This window comes from Culex quinquefasciatus, chromosome 3 (assembly GCF_015732765.1).
Source record: "Culex quinquefasciatus strain JHB chromosome 3, VPISU_Cqui_1.0_pri_paternal, whole genome shotgun sequence".
NCBI lineage: Eukaryota > Metazoa > Arthropoda > Insecta > Diptera > Culicidae > Culex > Culex quinquefasciatus.
The window spans coordinates 123,817,033-123,841,069 of record NC_051863.1 but is presented as its reverse complement, the minus strand read 5'-3'; the positions used below and the strand labels follow the sequence as shown (position 1 = coordinate 123,841,069).

Here is a 24,037-nt window from a genome sequence, read left to right as displayed (position 1 = left end):
GTGCATTGCCAGGCAAGCTAGCACATACATGAGTTTAAAAATTAATTATTTCTATGTAGCCCCGGATATTGGTATTTTCGAAGGCTAATAACTTTTTATCAAAAAACCCAACAAATAAGGTGTCTTCGGCAAAGTTTTTCCAATTTTAAAGAAGAAATTAGTTATGAAATTTGGTAAGAACTGGGTAGTTTTTGCGCCTTCCACAGGTCAAAAAACTGAAACAGTTGCTTTTCTCCATACATTTTGACGATTTTTCTCAAACTTGGTGGTCAGTGGTCAGAAAAAGCTCAAATTTGGAACTTAGGCTAGTGATGGGTCAATCTTTGATTTTAGGGGGTAGCCTCAAGTAAGCCCAGATTTGGACCACCCTAACCAATGTAATGCTAAAACTACGAGATAAATGAAACGTTACTGAATGGAGCTATGTTCAAATCTGCAGCTCAATTTTTAAATATTGGATCCATAATCTACGAAAACTGAGCTCGGCAATGGACAGGCAAATTACTTAGTTTGATCAATCTATTCTTGATTCACTATGTCACAAATTATTTCTGTGGAGAGAACACACAATCATTGTATTAGGATTATTTTTAAGGCAGTACACACAATCATTGTTTTGAGATTTTGTTAAGGTAGTACAATTTTGAAAAATTGGGAAAAATTTCGGGGGGGGCTGCAGCCCGGTAGCCCCCCCCCCCCCCCCCTGGCTACGGGCCTGTCCAGGTCTCTTATGTGACGCATAGTTAGTTAGATCATTGAAAGAACTTTCAAATGAGCCCATAACATCGAATATCCGACATTCCTGTTAAAAGTTATTAACACTTAAGTGTTTTCATACAATTTGTAGAGGCTATATCTCAGATATTTGTATGAAGATGTTGTCCGGATCCGTTATGCTACCCATGATAAGTGGTAAGAATAACTAAGTTAAATTCGTCGAACACTGAAAGAGCAGATGTTGCTATTTTGGATTAAATTTCTTCATAAATGTGAGGAAGGCACCAATCACCTAAAGGTGGATTAAGTAAAGTTTTTTCAGTGTAGTCCTTATCCATACCTACAACTTTGCCCAAGACACCAAATCGATCAAAAAAATCCTTTAAAAGATACTGATTTTTGAATTTTCATGTATCATTTTTGTATGGACAACTGCCAAATTTAAATGGAAATTTATATGGATAAACTTATAATGCAAAATGGCTCCTTTGGGCATTCCGATGGCACCAAAAAAGTTTCAACCGGATTAAAAAACACAAAAAAATGGAATGACCGATATCTGAGCGAATTGCTCTATATTCCTCTATCCTCTTATATTGTCTTATAGCTAAAATCTTGATCTTGCAAATTGATAATTAACTCTTGGTTTTTTGCTTATTATTCAAATAGTAATACATTTGCCGATATCTCAGCAACTATTGATTCGATTTTCAATGTCAATAAATTAAACATGCGTAAAATTTTCAGATCTTAAGTTCAAGTTGAACTATTTGTTTTTTTTTTTATCAGAAAATCCTTGGCTCACAGTATATTTAAATAAGCTTCTTGCAAGATACTATAGCCCAAATAATTTATTTTTTACAATTTCTTAAATATATTTTTATATGAAAAATCGGCATTAAACAACAGCCAACTTTTGTTTATTGATTGCAAAAAAGGTAAAAATTAGAATAGAGACAAAAAATCTACCGTTTAACCCAATTCAATGTTTACTGCTTAATTGTGAAATTAGAAGTTAGTCAGTTTTGTACAGTTGTATTTTCATCAAAGATGTCCTTTAGGGACCATCCATAATCCACGTGGACACCTTATTGGGGGAGGGGGGTAAGGTACCAATTTGCAATTTTATGATTTTATTCATTGTTTTTTTTCGAAAAGGTCCTATAAGCTGTTGTCTTTCATATGTTTATATAGAATATTTAAAAAAAAAATTCTGGATATCATGCTTTTTTTGTCCATACAAGCTGAGAAAATTGTATTCAGACTTAAATGAGCGCACTAATGATGCAAACTTCCTTCTATAGCCCCAGAGAAAGTACCCGCAATATTTCAGCCAAATCAAAAAACATCAACATTAGCAAAAATCTAATAAAATAGCTCATTCTATGAAAAAAAAATCACAAACCACATTGTTTGAAATGAAGTTATTAACTTAAAAATCCTCACCAAATTGAAATAAATATTCTCCGCTTTATTTTTAAAGAATAGCAGTGCCGATGGACAACCACCAAATACAAATTGTAATGGCCTCATCTGTTCCTACAGCATTGACAAATGCATCATACATACAATCTATTAAGCAACTCATTCTCAAAATTAATACTTCAAAAAATTTGGAAACAATTTTGTATGGACGCAGCATATTTTGGTCAATAAATATAATTTCAAGAAATTACATAGGAAGAATTGAAATTACATGGGAAGAATAACTTCCTCCAGTGCGCATCCCGTTTACTTTCCAGCTCTATGACGACCGGGCACGGTCACTTTGGTACCAGGCCATTCAATCTTGGTGACACGACTTTGGCGCTGACACTGCCAGCATCAGTAGCAGCAGCAGCAGCCAGTACCACCAACTGACAGTTATGGTGGTTGATGATTATGTCGTTTGGCAAATGTAAGCCATTTTTTTCGTTTCGGCCGGTATGGACTGCCGTCTTGCCGTCTCCCAGCTGATGTTGGGACCTGCTGTTGACTGACAACATGGTCCAAATGCGTACACGCTAGTGAACGAAGATGTGAATCTGATTTATTAGTGGTGTTGGGGATTTTTTTCCTCTCTCGCCTTTTCCAAAAGGAGATTTATTGGACGCAATGTTTGTGAATAATGGTGGGGATTATTTGTTGAAACGTCAGATTGACTTTGGAGGGTTTTTTTTTCAATGGCTACAGGCTTTTGATGGGCGTCAATATAAACTTAAAAGGACAGAAAATAATTCTGATAGCTAAAACACATAAATTTTCAACCACAACCTAACAGCAAGCTTACTTATAACTCACTTATAACCACATAAAAAGGAAAAAGCACTCACGTCGTAGACAAAACCATTAAAATGTTTCAAATATTAAAACACTTTTCGAGTGTACCAAAATTGACACGAATTGAATTAAATTTGCTCACACCATCGATTGTAATCGAAAATTTCACGCAGCCTGTATTGGGGTCAAGCGTGGCTCCGAAGACGACTTGCAACTACATGTACTTCCTATATGCAGCCTTTGTCGAAATAACCTACATATGGAAATCGACATTAGAAAAATAATGCAGCATCATTTAGAAGGCAGTCATATGATCTTGACTCACATCAAGACCAATGACAAGACAAACCAAGAAGCCCTTAATGAACTGCATAATAAAATCATAGGCCTGCAGGAAGAAATTAAGAAATCTGCAGAAATCGCAAGTCGAATACTTTCGGCAGTATTAACACAGGCACCGGCAATGGACTTCCCCTTAAACGAAGTCAGAAAAGCATTTGAAGACACCACCTCGGACCAGAATCAAAAACTCGCTGAATCATTCTGCCGTATCCAGGAAATTACGTCATCCCACCGGGATGACATAATTAAAACAATTTCCTCAGCAGAAAAATGCCCCTCGGACATAATTTTAGCAGTCCACGATGAAGTGAGGGCCCTCACTTCATCCCCTTTGGAAGAATGAAGTCTTCCATACAGCAATTGAATATTCTATTTATGTCCATAAAAACACTTTGCCCATTGACTGGGAATATGAAGAAGTCCTGGAATACAATAAAACAAACTTTGTAGAAGCCAAACGTAAACTACTTGCAATTGACTGGCAAAATTTATTTAATAATGAAGGAAATGTCGACGAATTAGTAGGAAAATTCTATACGGAAATTAACACTATAACATCTGAAACCGTACCTACTAGAAGAAGACGACGTAATAACACAGGCAATAAATACCCAGTGTGGTTCACTCCACAACTAAGAAATTTAAAAATAGAAAACAAAAAGCCTACAAACTATACAGAAACAATACAAATGACACAAATCTTCTGAATTATCTGAATATTTCCGACCATTTTTTTTCGGCACTCAATTCTGCCAACGAAGAATATAATAGTAAAGTCGAATCTGAAGTCAAATCATGCCCGAAAAATTTCTTTAATTACGTAAAATCCAAATCCAAAAGTAGTAACTTCCCATCGCAAATGCAACTGGACGAAAATGTAGGCAGTAACTCAAAAGAAATTTGCAATCTTTTTTCAAAATTTTTCAAAGAAGTATACACCTCATTTTCCGAAGAAGACCGCGACCGCGACTACTTTTCTTATATACCGGAATTTCCAAATGACGTCTCAGTCAATTCTTTGTCAGAAACGGAAGTACGCCAGGCATTGAAGGACTTAGACTCATCAAAAGGACCAGGACCCGACGGAATAGCACCTGCATTCCTAAAGAACCTTGCAGAAGAATTGACATATCCACTGCATCATCTTTTCAACATGTCAATAAATACTGGAAAATTCCCACAAACATGGAAAAAGTCTTTTTTGGTGCCTATTTTTAAGTCAGGCCCAAAATCAGACATACGTAATTATCGCGGAATTGCCCTTTTGTCTTGCATTCCAAAACTTTTCGAATCTATTATAAATGAAAAAATCTTTCAGCAAGTAAAAACCGCATCACATGTAAACAGAACGGCTTTTTAAAGGCCGCTCTACTAGCACCAACCTTTTAGAATTTGTAAATTTTACACTGAATGCAATGCATAATCGCAATTTCGTAGAAGCAATTTACACAGACTTTAGTAAGGCATTTGACAGAATCGACATACCATTATTACTCTTCAAACTGCAGAAAATTGGAATTCAACCGAATCTTTTGGAATGGCTTAAGTCATATTTGACTAAGCGCGAACAAATTGTTCGCTTCCAAAATGTACTATCGGAATCAATTCACGTCACCTCTGGGGTTCCGCAAGGATCCCATCTAGGACCTCTTCTTTTCATCTTGTATGTAAACGACATTTCCTTCATTCTTAAAAAAATTAACGTACTTGTATATGCAGACGACATGAAATTGTATATGGAAATAGGAAATGCCAATGACAGTCATGTATTCCAAAACGAAATTAATCTTTTCTACACATGGTGTAGTAAAAGCCTACTCCAATTGAATGTAAAGAAATGTAATTCCATTGCCTTCAGCAGAAAACATGAAACACCAAACATAACAGTATTATTAGGAAACCAACCAGTAGAAAAATGCAAAGTAGTACGTGATCTAGGTGTCATCCTAGACTCACAACTAACTTTGTAGAACACTATAACACAATAATAAACAAGGCAAAAGTACATTAGGCTTTATAAAGCGCTTTGCATTCAACTTCCAGGACCCGTATACTATTAAATTACTCTATATAACGTATGTCAGGCCACTCTTGGAATACTGTAGTATCGTCTGGAATCCATACTATGCCGTACACCAAGCACGTATTGAATCTGTCCAAAAACAATTCTTACTGTACGCACTACGTAAACTTAACTGGACTGCATTTCCTCTCCCATCGTATGAAGCACGCTGCATGCTCATAAACATACAATCATTACAAGAACGTCGTAAATTTGCCATGCTCTCTTTCATCAACGACATTATTTCTCAACGCATACAGTCAGCAGCATTATTTTCAGTAATACGCAATAGTATTCATGAACCAAGCCGTACTCTTAGACATTCACAACTTTTTAGAATAACTGCATACACGACAAATTATTTAAAAAATTCGCCATTAAATCAAATGATGCGCTTTTATAATGAAAATTCACAGTACATACATTTCGACATGTCTAAACCGGAACTACGAAATCGTCAAAATCAACATCTTTCATCAAATGGCAGCAACATCAACATATTTCAAACACATTCAAAAACCACTTACTGGTTTGAGGGAAAATGATACAAAAAAGCGTTATTCGTCAATCCATTTAGACACGTTTAACGAAAAGCTTTTCCCGGTTTCGAGGGATAAAAATACAACGAGAAAGCAGCGGAAAAAAGAAGGAGACCACATCCATAGCTCGTGGCTATGTTATGTGTATCGTCGCTTTTCCTTCAGGGCGCGAAAAAAATGATAAAAAAAGTGCATAAAAAGGATCTGCCAACCTTTCGCCCTCCCCTTAAACCTCCCCGCCAGTAAAATGGTTTTCCATCGCGCGTCAGGCCAACTCTGTAAAGCCCGTTGGCTGTTGGCACAAAAGAGCCACGAAAAAAAAGTTTCTCAACACTGGAAAGAAGAAAAGCAGCGAGAAAACTTGAACGAGAAACATATATATTTTAAATTTAATATTTATTGTTTGCCTTTCCATCATCTATGTAAACATGTTCGCTCGTTACAATTTAGAACTGGTGAATGGGAAGAGTTTGAGGGGGGATTGGTGGGGTGAAAAAGGGGTGTTAAGCAACACTCCCCCCTTCTTTTAGATCGGAATGGTTACAAGCAGTCCTCGTTGGAGCCTTCGCGTGTGTGGTGCTCAACACACTCGTCATGTTTCTCATTTTGCCTAAACAGAATGGCAAAGGAAATAATAAAGTGTGTGAACGTGTGTTAGGAGATGTACGGAAAAGGGATAAAGCAACCGGTGGCGTTGATGTTTGTTTGAGTCCTGGGGCGTCGTTTCATGGATCATGTTATGTTTTGTGTGTACTTGTGTCAAGTAATGTTTGCGAATGTGATGCGTTTTCATTAATGAATATATAACATGTATGTATCGTTTAAGTGATATCATTATAAACCTGAGAGAAAATATCAACTAATTGGGTGTATGTTTCTGTATTGTGTATTGTGTTTTTTGTTTTTTGTTTTTTGTTTTTTGTTTTTTGTTTTTTGTTTTTTGTTTTTTGTTTTTTGTTTTTTGTTTTTTGTTTTTTGTTTTTTGTTTTTGTTTTTGTTTTTTGTTTTTGTTTTTGTTTTTGTTTTTTGTTTTGTTTTTGTTTTTTGTTTTTGTTTTTTGTTTTTGTTTTTTGTTTTTGTTTTTGTTTTTGTTTTTTGTTTTTTGTTTTTTGTTTTTTGTTTTTTGTTTTTTGTTTTTTGTTTTTTGTTTTTTGTTTTTTGTTTTTTGTTTTTTGTTTTTTGTTTTTTGTTTTTTGTTTTTTGTTTTTTGTTTTTTGTTTTTGGTTTTTTTTTTTGTTTTTGTTTTTGTTTTTTGTTTTTGTTTTTATTTTTTGTTTTTGTTTTTGTTTTTGTTTTTGTTTTTGTTTTTGTTTTTTGTTTTTTGTTTTTTGTTTTTTGTTTTTTGTTTTTTGTTTTTTGTTTTTTGTTTTTTGTTTTTTGTTTTTTGTTTTTTGTTTTTTGTTTTTTTTTTGTTTATATAGGGGAATTTGATGTACTTTGTGTTTTTCAGTAAGCTTCTAGGCGTCAGCTTTCACAAACCTGAAATATTTACTTTCCCAAGAAATCACTTCCGCCCAAACGCGGGTCACTCCCGGGAATCAACCGGCATCGGCTTGTCGCACGCTGACATAATGCAAAAAGCCGTTATCAATTTGCCGCCACAGCTCACGTCAAATCAAATTTTGCTCAAATCTTTCCCCTCCTAATCGCACTCCCCCAATAAAGTCCAATCATGAACCCTCAAGGGGGGTTGGAAAAAAATATCACCTTTTTCAAAATATAGGTAGTACGCACATGGCCACGTCAAACCCATCAACCCATCTGGGGTATGCCATCCATATCGAAATTGACAAATGATTGAATCGAAGCTTCAGTCATTCGATTTATCAGGAAGGACTGAAAGGACAAAAATGTCAACGTGCGTGTATCCGGGATGATGACAGCTTTTCACACAACCTGGACGAAATTCGAGCTTGTACCTGGACTTATCCGTCAATCGCTATGGGTTCAAAAGAGGATTTCAAGTGTCATTCTATTGAGATAAATTTGAATAGTTGATTGGAATTCGTAGAAAAATCATTTTCATTCATGCAAAATTGATTCTTATTGAAATTCAACATCTCAAGTAAAAATTCAATATCATTTCCCTCATTCCTACTAAAATTGCCACATCAAAACCACAATCTCAGTTTTATTAATCGAATCTTCCGTGAGAGCATGTCGCACGGCATAATGGAACACCCGACGGGGGTGTTTCTTCAAATTGCCGCCAGGTTCGCTTTTGTTGTACTCTATATCCCTCTTCTGGTACATTTGATGAACTAAATTTTTACCAATAGATAGCACCACTGTGAAATAAACAGTTACCGTATGGAGTAGTAATATTGGTTTTAAATAATTTTAATTAAAAATTATGTTTTTCTCGCAGTTTTCTAACTAAACTATGTAAAAGTTAGCAGAACAATACTTTCTGCAGTGCAATATTTTTTTCTTGTCGTATTATTGTGATATTTGCCCAAAATCAGAAAAAACATAATTTTTATTTTGATACCGTATGGTGGTACTGTACGGTAGGATTTGTTTATATTTACTGCTGTTGTTTTTGTTGTTTTTTCTCGATTTTCTTCGTTCCTTTTCGCGGTAAGACTGCCGAATCTTAAGAAGTTTGGTGTTTCCAGTGGCCGCAGCGAACAGAATCTGTCCAGGACAAACAGGGCCGGATGATTCTGCGCTACGGCGACATGACCGACAGCAGCTGCCTAGTGAAGATCATTTCGGCCGTCCGCCAGACGGAGATCTACAACCTGGCCACGCAAAGTCACGTCAAGGTTTCGTTCGACCTGAGCGGATACATGGCCGAAGTGGACGCCGTGGGGACGCTCCGGCTGCTGGATGTCATCCGGACGTGCGGGTTGGAGAAGTCGGTCAAGTTTTACCAGACTAGTTCGTTGGAACTGCACGGGAAGGTCCTCGAGACGCCGCAGAACGAAAAAAAAAACTCCGTTTAACCACGAATCGCCGAGGCGCGGGAAAACTTCGTATCCCGCAAGATCACACGAACGGTGGCGATGAAATTTACTCCTACGCTTCGATCCAGAGCTGCCGATCTCGCATCGCCAACGAGGACTCGCCCCAGATGTATCAAGCATGGGTCCCGATAACACGGTACTCGATTTGAGTCTGTTGTTACAGCCTAGACGTTTTCGGAATGGCCGCCTTGAAGCTACCGGATAATCAGAACGCCGTCTGGGCCATCGAGAAACGCGCGGACGGTAAGTTTCTCACGCACTGGCATCCCTCCTTCCGGACTAACGACACTCGCCTAGTCCTCATGCCTATTCAACTTAACGAGCCTCACAAAATCCTTTCATTGCAGTTCGACGCGTTCTTCGTTTTTACTTTCATGGACGGTGCTGAGCACCGGAGACCTCGACGCAGGCGTGCACCTATTATAGCCCTCGCCGAGTTGCACAAACTCCAGCAACTCCTGCTAACCCACGTCGAGCTACCAAGTTGAAAGAGTCCACCTGGCCGGGAATGGGCTTCGAGCCTCAGATTCGAACAAAAATAATCGATCTGGTTGGATTGGCAGGTGCTGATGTGGACGGCGACGTGGCCAGAGGTGGCTCGCTGGTAGAGGACCGCAACTTCTACCAGATTGTGGAAATTTGCAAGGAGAACGAAAAGGAGATCAATATCTTTGTTGAGAAGAAAAACAAAGTCGAGGATCTGCTGAAGAACATCTTTCGGGATAGAATGCGATGCGCTGGATGATGATGAAGGATGTGATTAAGACCCTGCCGGAGAATGTCCAGCACCGGGTGAATGCGTTCAAGCAACTGCAGAAGAAGTACCTCAAGTTAGAGGCCAAATTCTTCGAGGAGGTTTACGCGTTGGAGTGCAAATACCAGGAGCTGTACCAGCCCCTGGGGCGCAGGAAAGCAGTCATCACCGGGGAGTCGGAGTTGGGTGAGGCCGACCGGAAGAATGAGTCCGAGGACGAGGTTGACGCCGAAGTGACGGAACACTTCAAGCGATTGGCCCTCAACTATAAAACCGGCACTCGAAGATCATCAAGGACGCGCATGGCATTCCAGCGTTCTGGTTGACGGTGTTCAAGAATACTCAGACCAGACCAATGTGAACTAGCAAACCAGAAAAGCAAAATAAAAAAATAAAAAAATAGCAAGATAGCAATTTAGTAAAATAGCAAAACAGGAAAACGGCAAAAACAAAACAGCAAATTTTGAAAAATTGCAAACCAGTATGTAGCAAAATTGGCAAACTCAAGAACAAAATGAAAAAATAGCTAAATTAAAAAAAACACTGCCAAATAGCAGACCAGTGAAATAGCAAAATGGGAAAAAAGCTAAATAGTTCAATAAAAAAAAACCCACTTCAAACGAATCATTTCTCTGCGATACGGCTTTATGCAGTAGGCCTGGCCGCTTTAACGCTTGTGGTGTTTCATTGCATTCTAATGCAATGGCGCAATAAAAATGTGAATAAATGACGTTATCTAACCAAAGGCACTCTCCAGGATCCCTGCGAATGATTGGCTGCGCTAGGGTCTGATTAGATTAGATGGATAAAAATAAAAATTGCAAGATAGCAAAATTGCTAAAAAGCAAACCACCAAAATGAAAAAATAGCTAAATACATAAATTTAAAAACAGCAGAATAGCTAAAGAGTAAAAAGCTAACCAGTAAAAAAACAAAATGGCAAAATAGCAAAATGGGAAATAGGCAAAATAAAAAAACAAAATAGCTAAATTTAAAATCAACAAGCAAAATAACTAACTAGCCAATCAAACAGTAACAAAATTGGCAAAATATCAAAAAAGTTAAATGGTAAAATAGAACAATAAAAAAATAACAGGAAAGCAAAAGAGCCAAAAAGCACAACAAAAAAAGCCAAAAAAGCACAAAGCAAAACACCTAAATTAAAAAATAGCACAATAGCTATAACAAACCATCAAAACGGCAAAATACCAAAATGGTAAAAGCAAACCAGTAGAATAGAAAACAAATAAAAAGCAGGTTATGGTAAAAAAGCAAAACAGCTAAATAGCACTATAGCAAACCAATAAAATAGCAAAATGGAAAAAGCAAACCTGCAGAAAAGCAAACTAGCAAATCAGTAATATATCAAAATAGAAAAATTCAAAAAAAGCAAGTTTGCAAAATAGCAAAGCAGTAAAATAGCAAAATTGAAAAAGGCTAAAAAGAAAAAAACAAAATAGCAAAAAAACAATCCAGGAAAATAGCAAAACACCAAACTGAAAAATAGCAAAATACATAGCTTATAAAAACAGCAAACTAGCCAAAAAGCAAAAAAGCTAACCAGTAAAATATCAAAATGGAATAAAAGCAGAATAGCAAAATAGCAAACCAGTAAAAAAAATGCAAAATATCAAAATGGGAAAAAAAGAAAACCAGCTAAACACAAACTAGCAAACCCAAAGCAAACTAGTTAAAAATAGAAAAATAAAAAAAAGCATAATAGCAAATAATTAAAATAGCAAGATGGCAAGATAGGAAAAGGGGCAGAAATTAAAAAGAAGCAAAATAGCAATTCAAACAGTAGCAAAATATCAAAATGGTTAAATGGCAATATTGAACATTTAAAAAATTACAGGATTGCAAAAGAGCCAAAAAGCAAAACAACAAAAAAAATGGCAAAACAGCATAAAGCAAAACAAATCTGGAAAAAGCAACCCAGTAGAATAGAAAACAAATAAATAGCAGGTTGGCACAAAAGTTAAATGGCAAAATAGAACAATTAAAAATCAAACAATACAATGTAAATGGGCCAAAGCCGAAGTGTAAACAAACAGTCAGTCCAGCTTTCGTCAGGGGATGTTTACATTAGGGACGAGCAGGACAGACTCTTTGTTTACACTTTGGCTTTGGCCCATTTACATTGTTTTGCTTTAAATGACAGGATAGCAAAAAAGACTAAAAGTAAAACAACAAAATGGTAAAATATCAAAATAGCTGAATTAATAAAACAGCAAAATAGCCAAATAGCACTATAGTAAATCAATAAAATAGAAAAATTGAAAAATAGCAAAATTGAAAAAAGCAAACTACAGGGTTGTTACGGGAAAGTCGAAAAAAATCCGCGCCGACCGAAACCCCAATCCGCGCTATATATAAAAAATCGCGAACAACATTCAAGAAATGTTATTTCCAAAGAAAAAAACTAAAACAGAAAGTATTTGATAAAAAATGAAACTTATTTTATGTTTGAAGGAATGAAAGCGAAAAATCCTTTTAAAAAATACTTCAAGAAACGTCAAAAAAAGTGTCACAAAAAAAATCTTTTTGCAAATCAGAGGGACTTAATAATAATGTTGACCAATTTAAACAAAATAGAAAATTATAAACCAATATAAACAAATTTTAAAAATCTAATAAATGAAATTTAACTTCAAAAATATAAGCTAAAAAAACAAAAATCTAAAATTTTAATATGATTAAATTTTAGATTTCGAAATATAAAAATTCTAAAACTATGAATTTAAATACACATTGTATTCCAAATTCATCACTAAAATTTCATTCTGAAACAAATTGCATTTCCAATATTTGAAATATTTTCTTCTTAAAATTTAAGAATTTAAAAACTTAAGAATTTAAAAACTTAAGAATTTAAGAAGTTAAGAATTTAAGAATTTAAGAATTTAAGAATTTAAGAATTTAAGAATTTAAGAATTTAAGAATTTAAGAATTTAAGAATTAAAGAATTAAAGAATTAAAGAATTAAAGAATTAAAGAATTAAAGAATTAAAGAATTAAAGAATTAAAGAATTAAAGAATTAAAGAATTAAAGAATTAAAGAATTAAAGAATTAAAGAATTAAAGAATTAAAGAATTAAAGAATTAAAGAATTAAAGAATTAAAGAATTAAAGAATTAAAGAATTAAAGAATTAAAGAATTAAAGAATTAAAGAATTAAAGAATTAAAGAATTAAAGAATTAAAGAATTAAAGAATTAAAGAATTAAAGAATTAAAGAATTAAAGAATTAAAGAATTAAAGAATTAAAGAATTAAAGAATTTAAGAATTTAAGAATTTAAGAATTTAAGAATTTAAGAATTTAAGAATTTAAGAATTTAAGAATTTAAGGATTTAAGAATTTAAGAATTTAAGAATTTAAGAATTTAAGAATTTAAGAATTTAAGAATTTAAGAATTTTAGAATTTAAGAATTTAAGAATTTAAGAATTTAAGAATTTAAGAATTTAAGAATTTAAGAATCTAAGAATCTAAGAATTTTAGGATTTTAGAATTTTCGAATTTTAGAATTTTAGAATTTTAGAATTTTAGAATTTTAGAATTTAAAAGCTTAAGAATGCTAAAATTATGTTAGATTTGAGAAATATTATTTGTTTTTTTCTATATTATTTTGAATTTGATATTTTTAGTTTTTAAATTATGACTTTTAATTTTGATTTTTTTAATCTTCAAATTTTGTTTACTCAAATTTTTGTTTTTTTTTAATTTCAGATTTCAAAAATTTTGAATTTTACAAATTTCGATAATAAATTAGTAGGTATTTTGATTTTTTTGTTAATAAAAACTATTAAAACAAAAAAATGTTTCGAATTTTTGAATTTCGGAAGCTTTGAATTTGGAATGTTCGATGTTTTTATTTTCGCCAAGAATGTTTAAATTTAGAAAAAATATTTCTACCGAATAAATTCCATCTAAAATTCTAAAGTGGAGACCAGCTTCTGTTACGTCCTATCAAGCTAATATTTGGCGCCCACCAGAACAAGCCCCGATAATAGTTTTTGTTACACATTCTAATGTCTATACCTTCGGGAAAAGTTAGTAATATTTGATTTATAACATTAAAAATTTAATAAATCCAGTATAAAATTAAAAATAAATTAGGTTAAAAATCATTACTCAAAACTCAAATGAAAATAAATATTCGGAGCCGGAGATGTTAAGAATAACAAGAAACATATAAAAAATAATTTCTACATAATCTTCATCTTCATTTTTTGACGCTTCGTATTAAAACAATACAAACAAACTGATTCAGAAGAAAATTCAATTAATAAAAAAATATGAAATTCATGCACCCAAAGGAAAAAACAATTTTTCGTAATTCCTGATATTATTTTTCTTAACAACTTGAAAGTAATTCTATCTCTCTCAATTAACTTATTTATCAAAATTGCCATCCGCGTTAAATCCGCGCCTGAGCAAAATTAGCCAGCAAATCCGCGCCAGATCCGCGCTATCCGCGCGAAACGCGCCATCCGCGCGATCCGCGCCGTCCGTAACAACCCTGCTATTGTCTTTCATATGTTTACAGGACCCAATAAAAAAACTCTAGATGTGTAGTTTAAGCATTCCAGTCTATTTTTGATTGCTGTATTTTTTTTTATCGTTGTTTTTTCTATTTTAATATTGTTTGTGTATGTGTAGAAAGCTGTATTTTATTTAGTATTTATGTGTTCCTTTTTTGTATTTACCCCAGTTTTTTTTTTATTTTTGCTGTTTAATTTTTTTACTACTTTCGTTTATTTGTATTTTGTTAATTTGTATTTAGTATTTGTTTAATCATGTATTTTCTTATATTTTTTTTTTGTATTTTGTATTTTAAATTTTGTTATTTTTAATCGTATTAAATTTTGGAATCGGATAAATTTTGGCTGATTTTAGCGTAACGTACTTTATCGATGAAGCCTTTCCTACAGATCAAGCTTCTCGGGCGCCGGAACAAAAAGGGTGCGAGAAGTAAATTCTCTCTCGGAAAAGAAGTAAAAATGGAACAAATGCGGAGCACTTTAATAAATCAACGCTGGTCAGTTGAGCTTCCAGGCGACGGAACTCGGCCAGTCCCGGCCCCTGGAGTTGCGAGAGATGCAGCATATGATGCAGCGAGATCGGCTTCGGTTTGTCCAACGGGGAACATTGAGTTGGCAGCCGATGGTTCGCTCCGGCAGCCGTTTGGCTCAGCACCGACAGACTGCGCTGGACGGACTGTTGGGGCAGACAAACTGCTGAACGGCCGGGTACGCAGCGGTCGGTTCGACGGCCTGCTCGTATAGTATCTTGCGCTGGTCGTTCTAAATAATGCTCTGGGTGTGGAACTGCAGGTCTTGCTGCATCGGATTGCACGGCTGTTCATTTGCCGGCTGCTGTTGCTGTATGTTTGTGTAGGCCACTGCGTTTTCATGAGCATGCGGCGTAAGATCTCGCTCTGCTGCTCAGGTACTGCTGCTGGGCCAGCAGGTTTTGGGCCAACATGTCGACCAGACGCTTGAACGCCGTGCTGGACTCATCACCAAACCGTGACGTGACTTTGTTGATTCAGATCGTAAGACTCCGACGTGTGGAACCCACGGTTGCCGTACGCCTCAGGTCACTATCCGTAGTGACGCTGGTTCTGCTGTGGGGAGCGCCTGTTGCCGAAGGCGTCGCTGTTCGACAGAAATGCCAGACAAAAGTTCTTCCCGCTCGACTGTTTATATGCCGGAAGCGCGATCACAGAGGAACCCTTTGATCGTCATGGCGGAAAATTCAGGCGTGTCGACCGACCAGTTGGTTCCTGTTCGAAGAAATACTAACATTAAGCTCAAAAGAACACTTTCAATATAATCTACAAACCTTTTCAACGCGTTTCACGCGTTGGCACCCTAAAACATTGTTGACAAGGCGGGGTGGTGCTTTATATCACGTTAACTCCCTCGATTTAGCACAAACATACGAATCCAATCTGTGCCACTCTGGCGCGCCCATTGAGAGTCTTGACTTTACATGTGGTTCTTGTCGAACAGGAACTCGGCCAGCTTCCTGCCCTGTCCCTTGTGCTGCTCGTTCAGGTACTCTCCGGTCAGGTAGTCGACCAGGTGGTAGTCGTCCTTGTCTCCCTCGCAGGTCTTGATCAGGTTACGAATGCTGAGCGTGACTTCCTGCTCCATCTTCAGGGCATCCTCCAGAGCGGACAATCCGGTGGTGGCGGCCGGGACCTTGTAGCTATAGTCCAGCTGGAAGGTGTTCTTGTTGACCGGTTCCTTTCCGCGCATCAGGGCGTACTCGATCAGCTTGATGCCGTGCTCGCGCTCCTCGCCGGCGGCGTGGAAGAAGAACTTCTCGAAGCCGGGCAGGTTGATCTTCTCCTGGGCAAAGTATGCGGCGTACTTGAGGTACACGATCGACGCGTCGAACTCCTTCTTGATCTGGCCGTGCAGCGCGTCCAATCAGCTCCGGTGCAAGCCGTCCCACACGTACTCGCGCTCCAGCTCAACGTCAGTTTGCTGGGCCATGGCCTACCAGGAACCGTAGCAGCAGGCACAGCAGCAGCGGCAGGTTAGGAAGTGCAACCCCGGTGGTTGCACGGGCCACGGCGACGGATAGATTGTGGTTTCCGTTCCGACGGAGATTTTTATCGCGGACGGCAACAATCAAAACAAAATATGGTTTGACATCTTGTTTTGACTGTTCTTGCTGTCAAAAGCGAGGCGAGAAAGAGAAAAACGATGATGGCGGCAGCTGTCACGCTGGTAGTAAGCGATTCAAAAATGTATGGGGGAATCAGTTTAAATTCAATATTTTCCAAGTTATGCAAAGTAGAGTCATAAAATTTGACCTGGTGAAAGCTTATTTTTTTAAGACTAGCAGGTCAAATTTTATCCGCCTGCGATGTGTATTTTCTGAGTTATTTGCAAAAAACTGAATTTCTCAGAACAAATTTGAATTTTTTACCACCAAACGAACAGCGCCATCTATGAGATTTTTTTGCCCGTCGGGTAATCCATTGTGGCACGTTATCTGAGTGACAGATATCTGCGGCTTGACGCCGCCAGAGCTCGCCACCATCAGCCGTCATTCAGCGCCAAAGCTGTCAGCATCCAATGTAATCCATCCTATAAAGGTATGGCTATGTTTTCAAGGCTGTGTTAGTGTCAGAACGGAGAGAATTTGTTTTTGTCGATTTCAGTTACGAAATGTAGTTTACTAAAGTTTTTCTCTCCGTGCACCTGGAGAGCAGCAAAAGTGTGACGTCATACCGTTTGTTTTGGTAGCGTTGTAATGAGAAATTTACTGTTTTTTTTAGTTTCGCGACAAATTTTATGTTTTTGAAAGCGTTTCATCAATGTGTGAGCTCGAAAATAGCAAAGGTAAACACAATTTAGTGAAAACTATAGATATTTAACTAAAATCTATTCATTTTTTGCAGCTGTGATCTAAAAAAGTCGAAGGAATCGTCTGCGGCCGGTTCGACACAATCAACTCAGCCTCCCAGTTGCCGTCTACGTAATCCCCCGCAGCCTCAGACGACGACAGCATTTGTGGCCCCCGCGCGGCTGCCACGGAACTGTCTGCGACGCCGAGTTTGGGACAACAGATTATGAATCTACCGCAGCCGAAAAAGGCTGATCCCTTGGCTAACCCTGTGCAATCTGGTACCACAGTCGGCGGCAGTTGCTGCCAGCAACACGGTTCGGCACCTGACGCCAACTGCGGTGGAGGAGCTGCGACAAGCGCTTGAGATTCTGCAGATCAACCCGTCGGAGTCGCTCTCCGCAAAACTTCATATCCAATCTTGCCAAGTACGGTACGACCAGCAGTTATAGTGACCTGGAGAAAGGTTCTTCCAGCAGCCACCGATTCGCCGTGGGAGATTCTGTCACGTGTCGTCAACATCTTGAACAACTACTGGACTAGACGTGGTGATCTCGACTCCGTTACGTACGATTCGTTCCATACCGTGTCGGCCGTTACGAACAAGTTCAGCATGATCAATACGGGGCAGAGCCCGTCCGCGTCAATGAAGCTCCCGTTGGCAGTCCAACCAACCGTCGTCCTGCAACCGGATGCCAGAGACTACCAGGGCAAGTCTGCAAGCCGCGAAGTCCATAACTGAGGGAAGTGGACAGCTACTCGAGCACGGACACGATGAACGGCAACAACGTTCGGGGAATATCCTGCTGTGCCACAACCGTAGTGCCAGGCCATTGTCCGGCGTGACATGGACACCATCTACTAATGAAGGATGATCTTTACATCCAAATTTACCGAACCAGTTTTGAAAAATACTGCCTACGAAAAGCGCGAAGCTTCTTCAAATTAACTAAAACTGAATCAATGATTGACTAAAAGTTCTGGAGAAACACTTAAAAGGGGAGGATCGACATTGATCTTACGGCCTTTCATTACACACGCTTTAATGGGACGAAAGACGGTAAGAGCAATGTCAATAGGCCCCGTTCAAATGTTGATCCACTCTCCAGAGATGTACCTTTGTTTCGCGCATTGTTTAAAAGTGCTCCAATCGGAATAAATATTTATCGGTTAAATCTAGATTAAATTTTCAAAACAACCTAGGGCCTAGGGCCTTTTGAAAATTTAATCGAGAAATCTACACTGAAAACCCAACCATGGTAGTTGCTACCATATTGTAGGGTTAAATTGAGAACACGCACGGCGTATTTTTGCTAAAAACATTCCGTGCTTGGATTGACTGATTAACGCAGTCAGATTTACTATGTCGAAAGCGGTATGGTAATTTTAACCCTCGATTATGGAGAGAATGATAATGATTTCGTATTTGCTACCATGCAATTTTGTGGAAGCATGGTACATTTTACCATATTTGCGTTTACTTTCACCAAAAAGCCACAGTTAATTTAATAAGCAGCATTTTTAGCAAATTTTCTTAAAACTACCATGGTCGGGCTTTCAGTGGACTATCAACTGGAGCAAATCGGGACTAGTATAGCCTGTAGAAAAATAGTAGTTTGTAGAGCATTTATAGCATCAAATTCCAAAATAAAGGTATTAGATAAGTTGTTTTATTGCTAAATAGCTTGTCGATGTAAACTGTGCACCAACTGATAAATTGAGAACAGCGGGAGGGCATTTGGGGGCCAAGGGAAAGGGTCAAAATGGGGGGGGGGAAAGTTCCCCCCTCCCCCCAAAGTCGGCGCCCTTCATAGAGAGGGATAACGAAAATAACTTTCAGAGCCTAAATTTATATATGTACATTCACTCATTTTGAAATACTCTATGTAATTACTACTAAAAAATTAAGTAAGTAATCGATACTCATTTTGCCTATAACCACCCACCCCTTCCATTGGAACATATTTAAGTGCACCCGGCAAAAGCTAGCGAGTAATCCCTCGTCGGATTATCCCGTCGGGACTTGCCTGAGGGCTCCCGGTAATTATGGACAATGGCCATTTTCGTAAAAATATTATTTTATGGTCTGTTATTTATAAAATATATACAAGAATCGCATCAATTATGTATAAAATAGCATTTTTCAATAATTTCCTATATCGCCCTGTAGAAGCAAGAACGGTATGACGTCATCACTAGAGCCATCGCAAATGTTGACACTTTTTTGCTTACTAACACTAAACCAAGACCTTTTCAGCCGGACCTGTTAATATACGGACATTGGTCAGCATCCGGAGGCGGCACAAGGGACAAGCGAGCTGGCAAACAGCACAGCAGTCAGTGGTGGCACATCTGTCAGGGTACTTCCGCCACATTTGAGGGAAACCGTTAAATGGGGCTAGTTAGTCTTTATATTATAATAAAATATGATATTTAACAACTTTTAAGAAAAAAAAATCAGCATAATCAATAACTTTTGGAATATTTTGTTACTAAAATATTTTTTTTCTTGTACTTATTTTATGAAAGATAAACTTTTCCAATAAAATACTCCATGTTGAGAACATTTCTGGATTTTTCTTTTTTATTTCAAAAAGTCCAATAAACCAAATGTCCTGTTTTTGCTTTTTGGGTGTTTTTGAAACCGCCTTGAGTCAGGGGTATTAAAAAACACCCAAAAAGCAAAAACTGAACATTTGGTTTATTGGACTTTTTCAAAAAAAATCGAAAAATTAACATAAATAAAGTTATTTGTTGACAAATCACCATCAATCCAGTCTCCCAACTCCAAATAGACATTGTCTAAAAATCTCTGAAATCCGCAATAGTAACGATCAAATTTACAGTAAAATATTATTATTTCATCTAAAAATGAAAGAAACGTTTCGTGATAACAGTTTAATCGTTAGTAAATTAACATGTTTATTCATGCATTGCTCCTCTTGCCCCAACAAGTTGCTCGTCTTGTCCCACTAGTTGAGTACGGAACGTACGGAAAATCAATAATTTTGAAATGAATTTTTGACATAAAAAACTGGAATTTTCAGAAACTTGTTCTATAAAAGTCAAGACCTGGAATAAGATGATTATTAAAAAATCCGACAGATTTATTTACATTTTTTAATGAGTTTTACCGAGAATTTCCGTAGCTTGTTACACTTGCCCACTTTCCCCTATATTGTCATTCATATTTTCCCATCACGTGATGGTACGCGACTTCCGGCAGCAGCGGATCTTCTCCGACACTCCTCCGGGTTGCTCTCGTGCACGTAAGAATTACTCAAGGGGTTTTCGTCAGAAAGCGAATACGCGAATGATATGGCAGCCGAGATGAGATTCGTTCACGAGAGTGATTTATCCTGACAGTTGATTTGATGATCATCCCCTCCGTCGGTAATGGAAATGAATTTTGGGGGGGATTTGATGAACAAATGGATGGGGATCCTTTTACTTTGGAGGAGCAGACGCGTGCGATATTATTGCGCCGAGCTGTCATTTTGCCATAATGGCCGCCGCCATAATGGGTTCGAGGGGCAATTCCAGAAATTGAATGTTTCAAACAAATTTAATATTTAACTTCATAATAGCAGATAAGACGCTGTGTCTGTTTTCTCTTCGCAAACTTGCGACGCTTTCCCTAAATAAACTCCAAAAGCGAGACACCATGATGGCCCCGTTGAATAAACTTCCCCGGAAGAGTTTGTCACTCCATCCGGACCAGCTAGAATTTTTTATTTCCTCTTCCCCAATGACGACACAGATTCCTTCACCTTTCCTCTCTTCTGTTCCAGGCCCCAGAAGCTGGTGTGGCACGGTTCCAGCACGCTGGGCGAGCGCACGATGGACACGTACTGCGACGCCTGGCACTCGAGCGCGCCGGACAAGGTCGGCACGGCCAGCAGTCTGCTCGGCAATAAATTACTAGATCAGGAGCGGTATTCCTGTGATAATCGGTTCGTGGTGCTGTGCATCGAGGCGGTGTCCCAGGACCGGCGGCGGAAGCGGGACGTCCGGAGGTAAGGGGGCCAAAAAAGAGAGAACGATGACGCGAAGACTTGGGCGGCGGTCAAGACATAGACAGTGAGACTTGTGATATGATAAATCAATGCACTTATTAAATTGTTCAAAATCTTTTCAAAATCACCTCCACTTATCTATGGTATTCACCCTTTCATGGCACACATCACCGTCCCCAATGACGGCCTCTAGAGTTGAAAGTGATTTGTGGTGAAGGACCTGCTTTGTCCTGGACGAAAAAAAAAACATCCACCAGAAATTGAGCCCACTCTCTCTTATGCAATTTCGATCACCACCAGGTCAAACTCGAATGCAAAGGGAAACGATGGCATCCCACACAAAGCGTGCGGTCGTATGTGACACGTGATTGATGTCACGAGTTAACTAGGTCCTCATGGGTGTCAGAATTTGGCGTGCTGCCATAATTGGTTACTGTCAGGTTGCAAAACCTGGCATTATGCAGTATCGTTGGGAAATGAAATTAATTGGCAAGTTTGACTGGAAACTGATGTGGCTACATCAACTGCCATTCATTTGCCATAATGGTGTCAGATTTTATAGCACAAGCAAAAATCACCGAGACAAACTGACAATTGACTTGAAAAAAAAACACTATAGAAGGCTTATTTTGAAACTAAACCAGAAATTTAATAAATGTCCCTTAATGTTTCTTCGACAGCCATCGAGAGTTCGCCAACGAGGACGAGTACGGTCGCCATCTTGAGGAGACCCTACGGCAGCTATAAGTGACAACACTCGCTCGTTAGAATTTCCCCTAAAGTTACCTTCCATAGTCGATATACTCATTAAAGCAAGAGCAAAGAGAAGCATCACACGCCAGATTGGAAAATTTACAAAAAAAAATCACGACATCACGAAATCGTAAAACAAGGCTGCCAAATGTAGGAAAAGAAAAAAAAGTAAACAAACACTTGGAAACGCAAGGATTTTCTTTCCTCTTCCTGCTTAGAGAGATTGTAGTGTCCCCACCCCTTCTTCTTTCGAAAAAAAAATGCAAAATACAACGTAGCAAGCGCGTCATCGTCAAAAGTAATGATAACGATAATAATAACAATAATTATTATTAAGAAGAAGGCGGGCTGAATCGAAACTCGCGGCCTACTACGGGTTGGCAGTTTGATAACAAAAAAAAAGAAGTGATGTAAATATGCCACTTTACAAGAGTAGGCAGTTACCATGGGAGACAAGATTTGAAATTTTCCCCTAATGCAAATTATAAAGAAAAGATGAAAAAGAAGTAAATATCAATGCCAATGACACGTGCAAAGAATGGATGAAACTGTAAACAATAATGATAATAAAGGAGAAATTAGTCAAATTACAATAATGGTAAGAAAACGCGTTGCGCGAAAAATCTTTTCAGTTTTGTAAATAATTGGATTCGAAAACACCATAAAAACACTAAAATACAGCATGCAGCTACTTTTGGTCAATTTAACATTTTTTATGGTAGATTCCAACCTTGCACTTGACAGGTATCAATTTGAAATAAACCTTACCTTTAACAATGCAATCTTAGATGCGTCAAAGAAAATTAAAATGTTGAATGGTAAAGGTGAAACGCTGTCAAGTCAAGGATAAAAACAAACAAAATCAGTCAAAAACCTTAATTTTAACCCACATTTGACGCGCAGCGTGTACCCTTAAGTCCTTCCCGAGCATTTAAGCAGAAAATGATTCCTTTTTCCATGGACGAATTAAAGATGAGCGGTTTATACTGTAATTAAGAAAAGCAAACAAAAAAAACTCACAGTAAATATGATGCAAAACAAATAGTATTGAAATAGAACTTTTATTTATTATTTCTCTCTCTACCTTCGAAAAAATTCTCGTGACCATTTAGTGACTACCGAAACAAATACCACTCAAGTTGCATGTAAAGTGAAACCAGTCGCTTAGTTGATAACTGTCACGATGAAAACAAAGAAGAAGACGAAAAAACACGTGTTGTGAGTTAGCAGTCGGAAGAAATTTAAACATAAGTTTGACATTTTCTAACCTACTTTGCATAATTCTGTGTAGAAATGAACTCGTAAAGCAACAAAAAGAGAACAATTTGTTGACTCTTTTCAGGCAGTATTGTATGGAGAAAAAATACCACGCAAAACTAAACGCCGTTACAAAATTGCATTTGAACAAAATCGTGAAAACTTAAGTGTCATATTTGAAAAAAAAAACAGAAGAAAATCTAGCTATAAAATAGGTTAAATTCATCACTTGACAAACAAGAGAACAACAAAAAAAACTTTTAAACGATTCAACAAAACGATAGCTAATAAGTTATTGCAATGAAAATTTATTGACAGATTCTATCATTGATCAATATTTATATTTTATTTTGTCTTTACACCGTAGAGAAGTAAGAACGAAATAAAAATGTTTTAAGTAAGAACGATTCATTGCATCTAATGAACAAACAGAGAAAATGCTCTTTAGTGTTTGAAGACGCAAACTAATTGTAACAAAGTATGACAAGTTTTTTTGTAAATAAAAACACAAGAAATCTGTAAAAGTTTGAATTTATTTGTTGTTAAAATTCTCCAGCTGACAATTCTCACTAGACGCTTATAAAACTACCGAAACCAAATTTAAAAAAGCCATTTTGAAGTCTTGAAGGAACATAGCATAGCATAGCATTGGTGTCTACCCGTAGATGCTACTTCGTTATTGACCAGAGGGCTTTTGTTAATTTGATTTGGTTAACCGCGGTGGATTTTCTTGAAATAATTCGAACTGTCAAAAATCCACCAAAGCATCTAGGGGAAATCTACCCATTTTAATCCTAATAAGCGGTCGTGTTTGAATGATGCTGGATAATCTAGAGTCTCCCTTGAATTTTACTAAAACCAAGTACACCAACGAGTAGAGCAAGTTTTTGTGAACATTTCTGTTTATTTTCACTTTCACTAAAAGTTATTCTATTTCTTTACCAAGCATTTAACAAAAAAATCCCAAGGGTATTCTAATCGAGGCGAATGCATTGGGCCACGCCC

General features: G+C 37.3%; 2 protein-coding genes across 14 annotated transcripts in view; both read left to right on the top strand.

Moving 5' to 3' along the window:
• LOC6053082 (collagen alpha-1(XVIII) chain) overlaps positions 1 to 23,556 on the top strand; it is a 590,709-nt gene extending 567,153 nt beyond the window's left edge. For all 13 annotated transcript variants that reach the window (XM_038260484.1, XM_038260490.1, XM_038260480.1 and 10 more), the window contains 2 exons: positions 20,798 to 21,022; positions 21,703 to 23,556. In XM_038260484.1, coding sequence (XP_038116412.1) covers positions 20,798 to 21,022; positions 21,703 to 21,769 — 292 coding nt within the window. In that variant the 3' untranslated portion in view covers positions 21,770 to 23,556. The remainder of the gene's footprint in view (positions 1 to 20,797; positions 21,023 to 21,702) is intronic.
• LOC6052021 (nucleosome assembly protein 1-like 4) lies at positions 8,913 to 10,044 on the top strand. Its single transcript, XM_038260491.1, has 2 exons — positions 8,913 to 9,131; positions 9,236 to 10,044. Exon 2 carries the CDS (start codon positions 9,621 to 9,623, stop codon positions 9,966 to 9,968), a length of 348 nt encoding a protein of 115 aa, XP_038116419.1. The 5' UTR covers positions 8,913 to 9,131; positions 9,236 to 9,620; the 3' UTR covers positions 9,969 to 10,044.
• Positions 23,557 to 24,037: the final 481 nt, after the last annotated feature.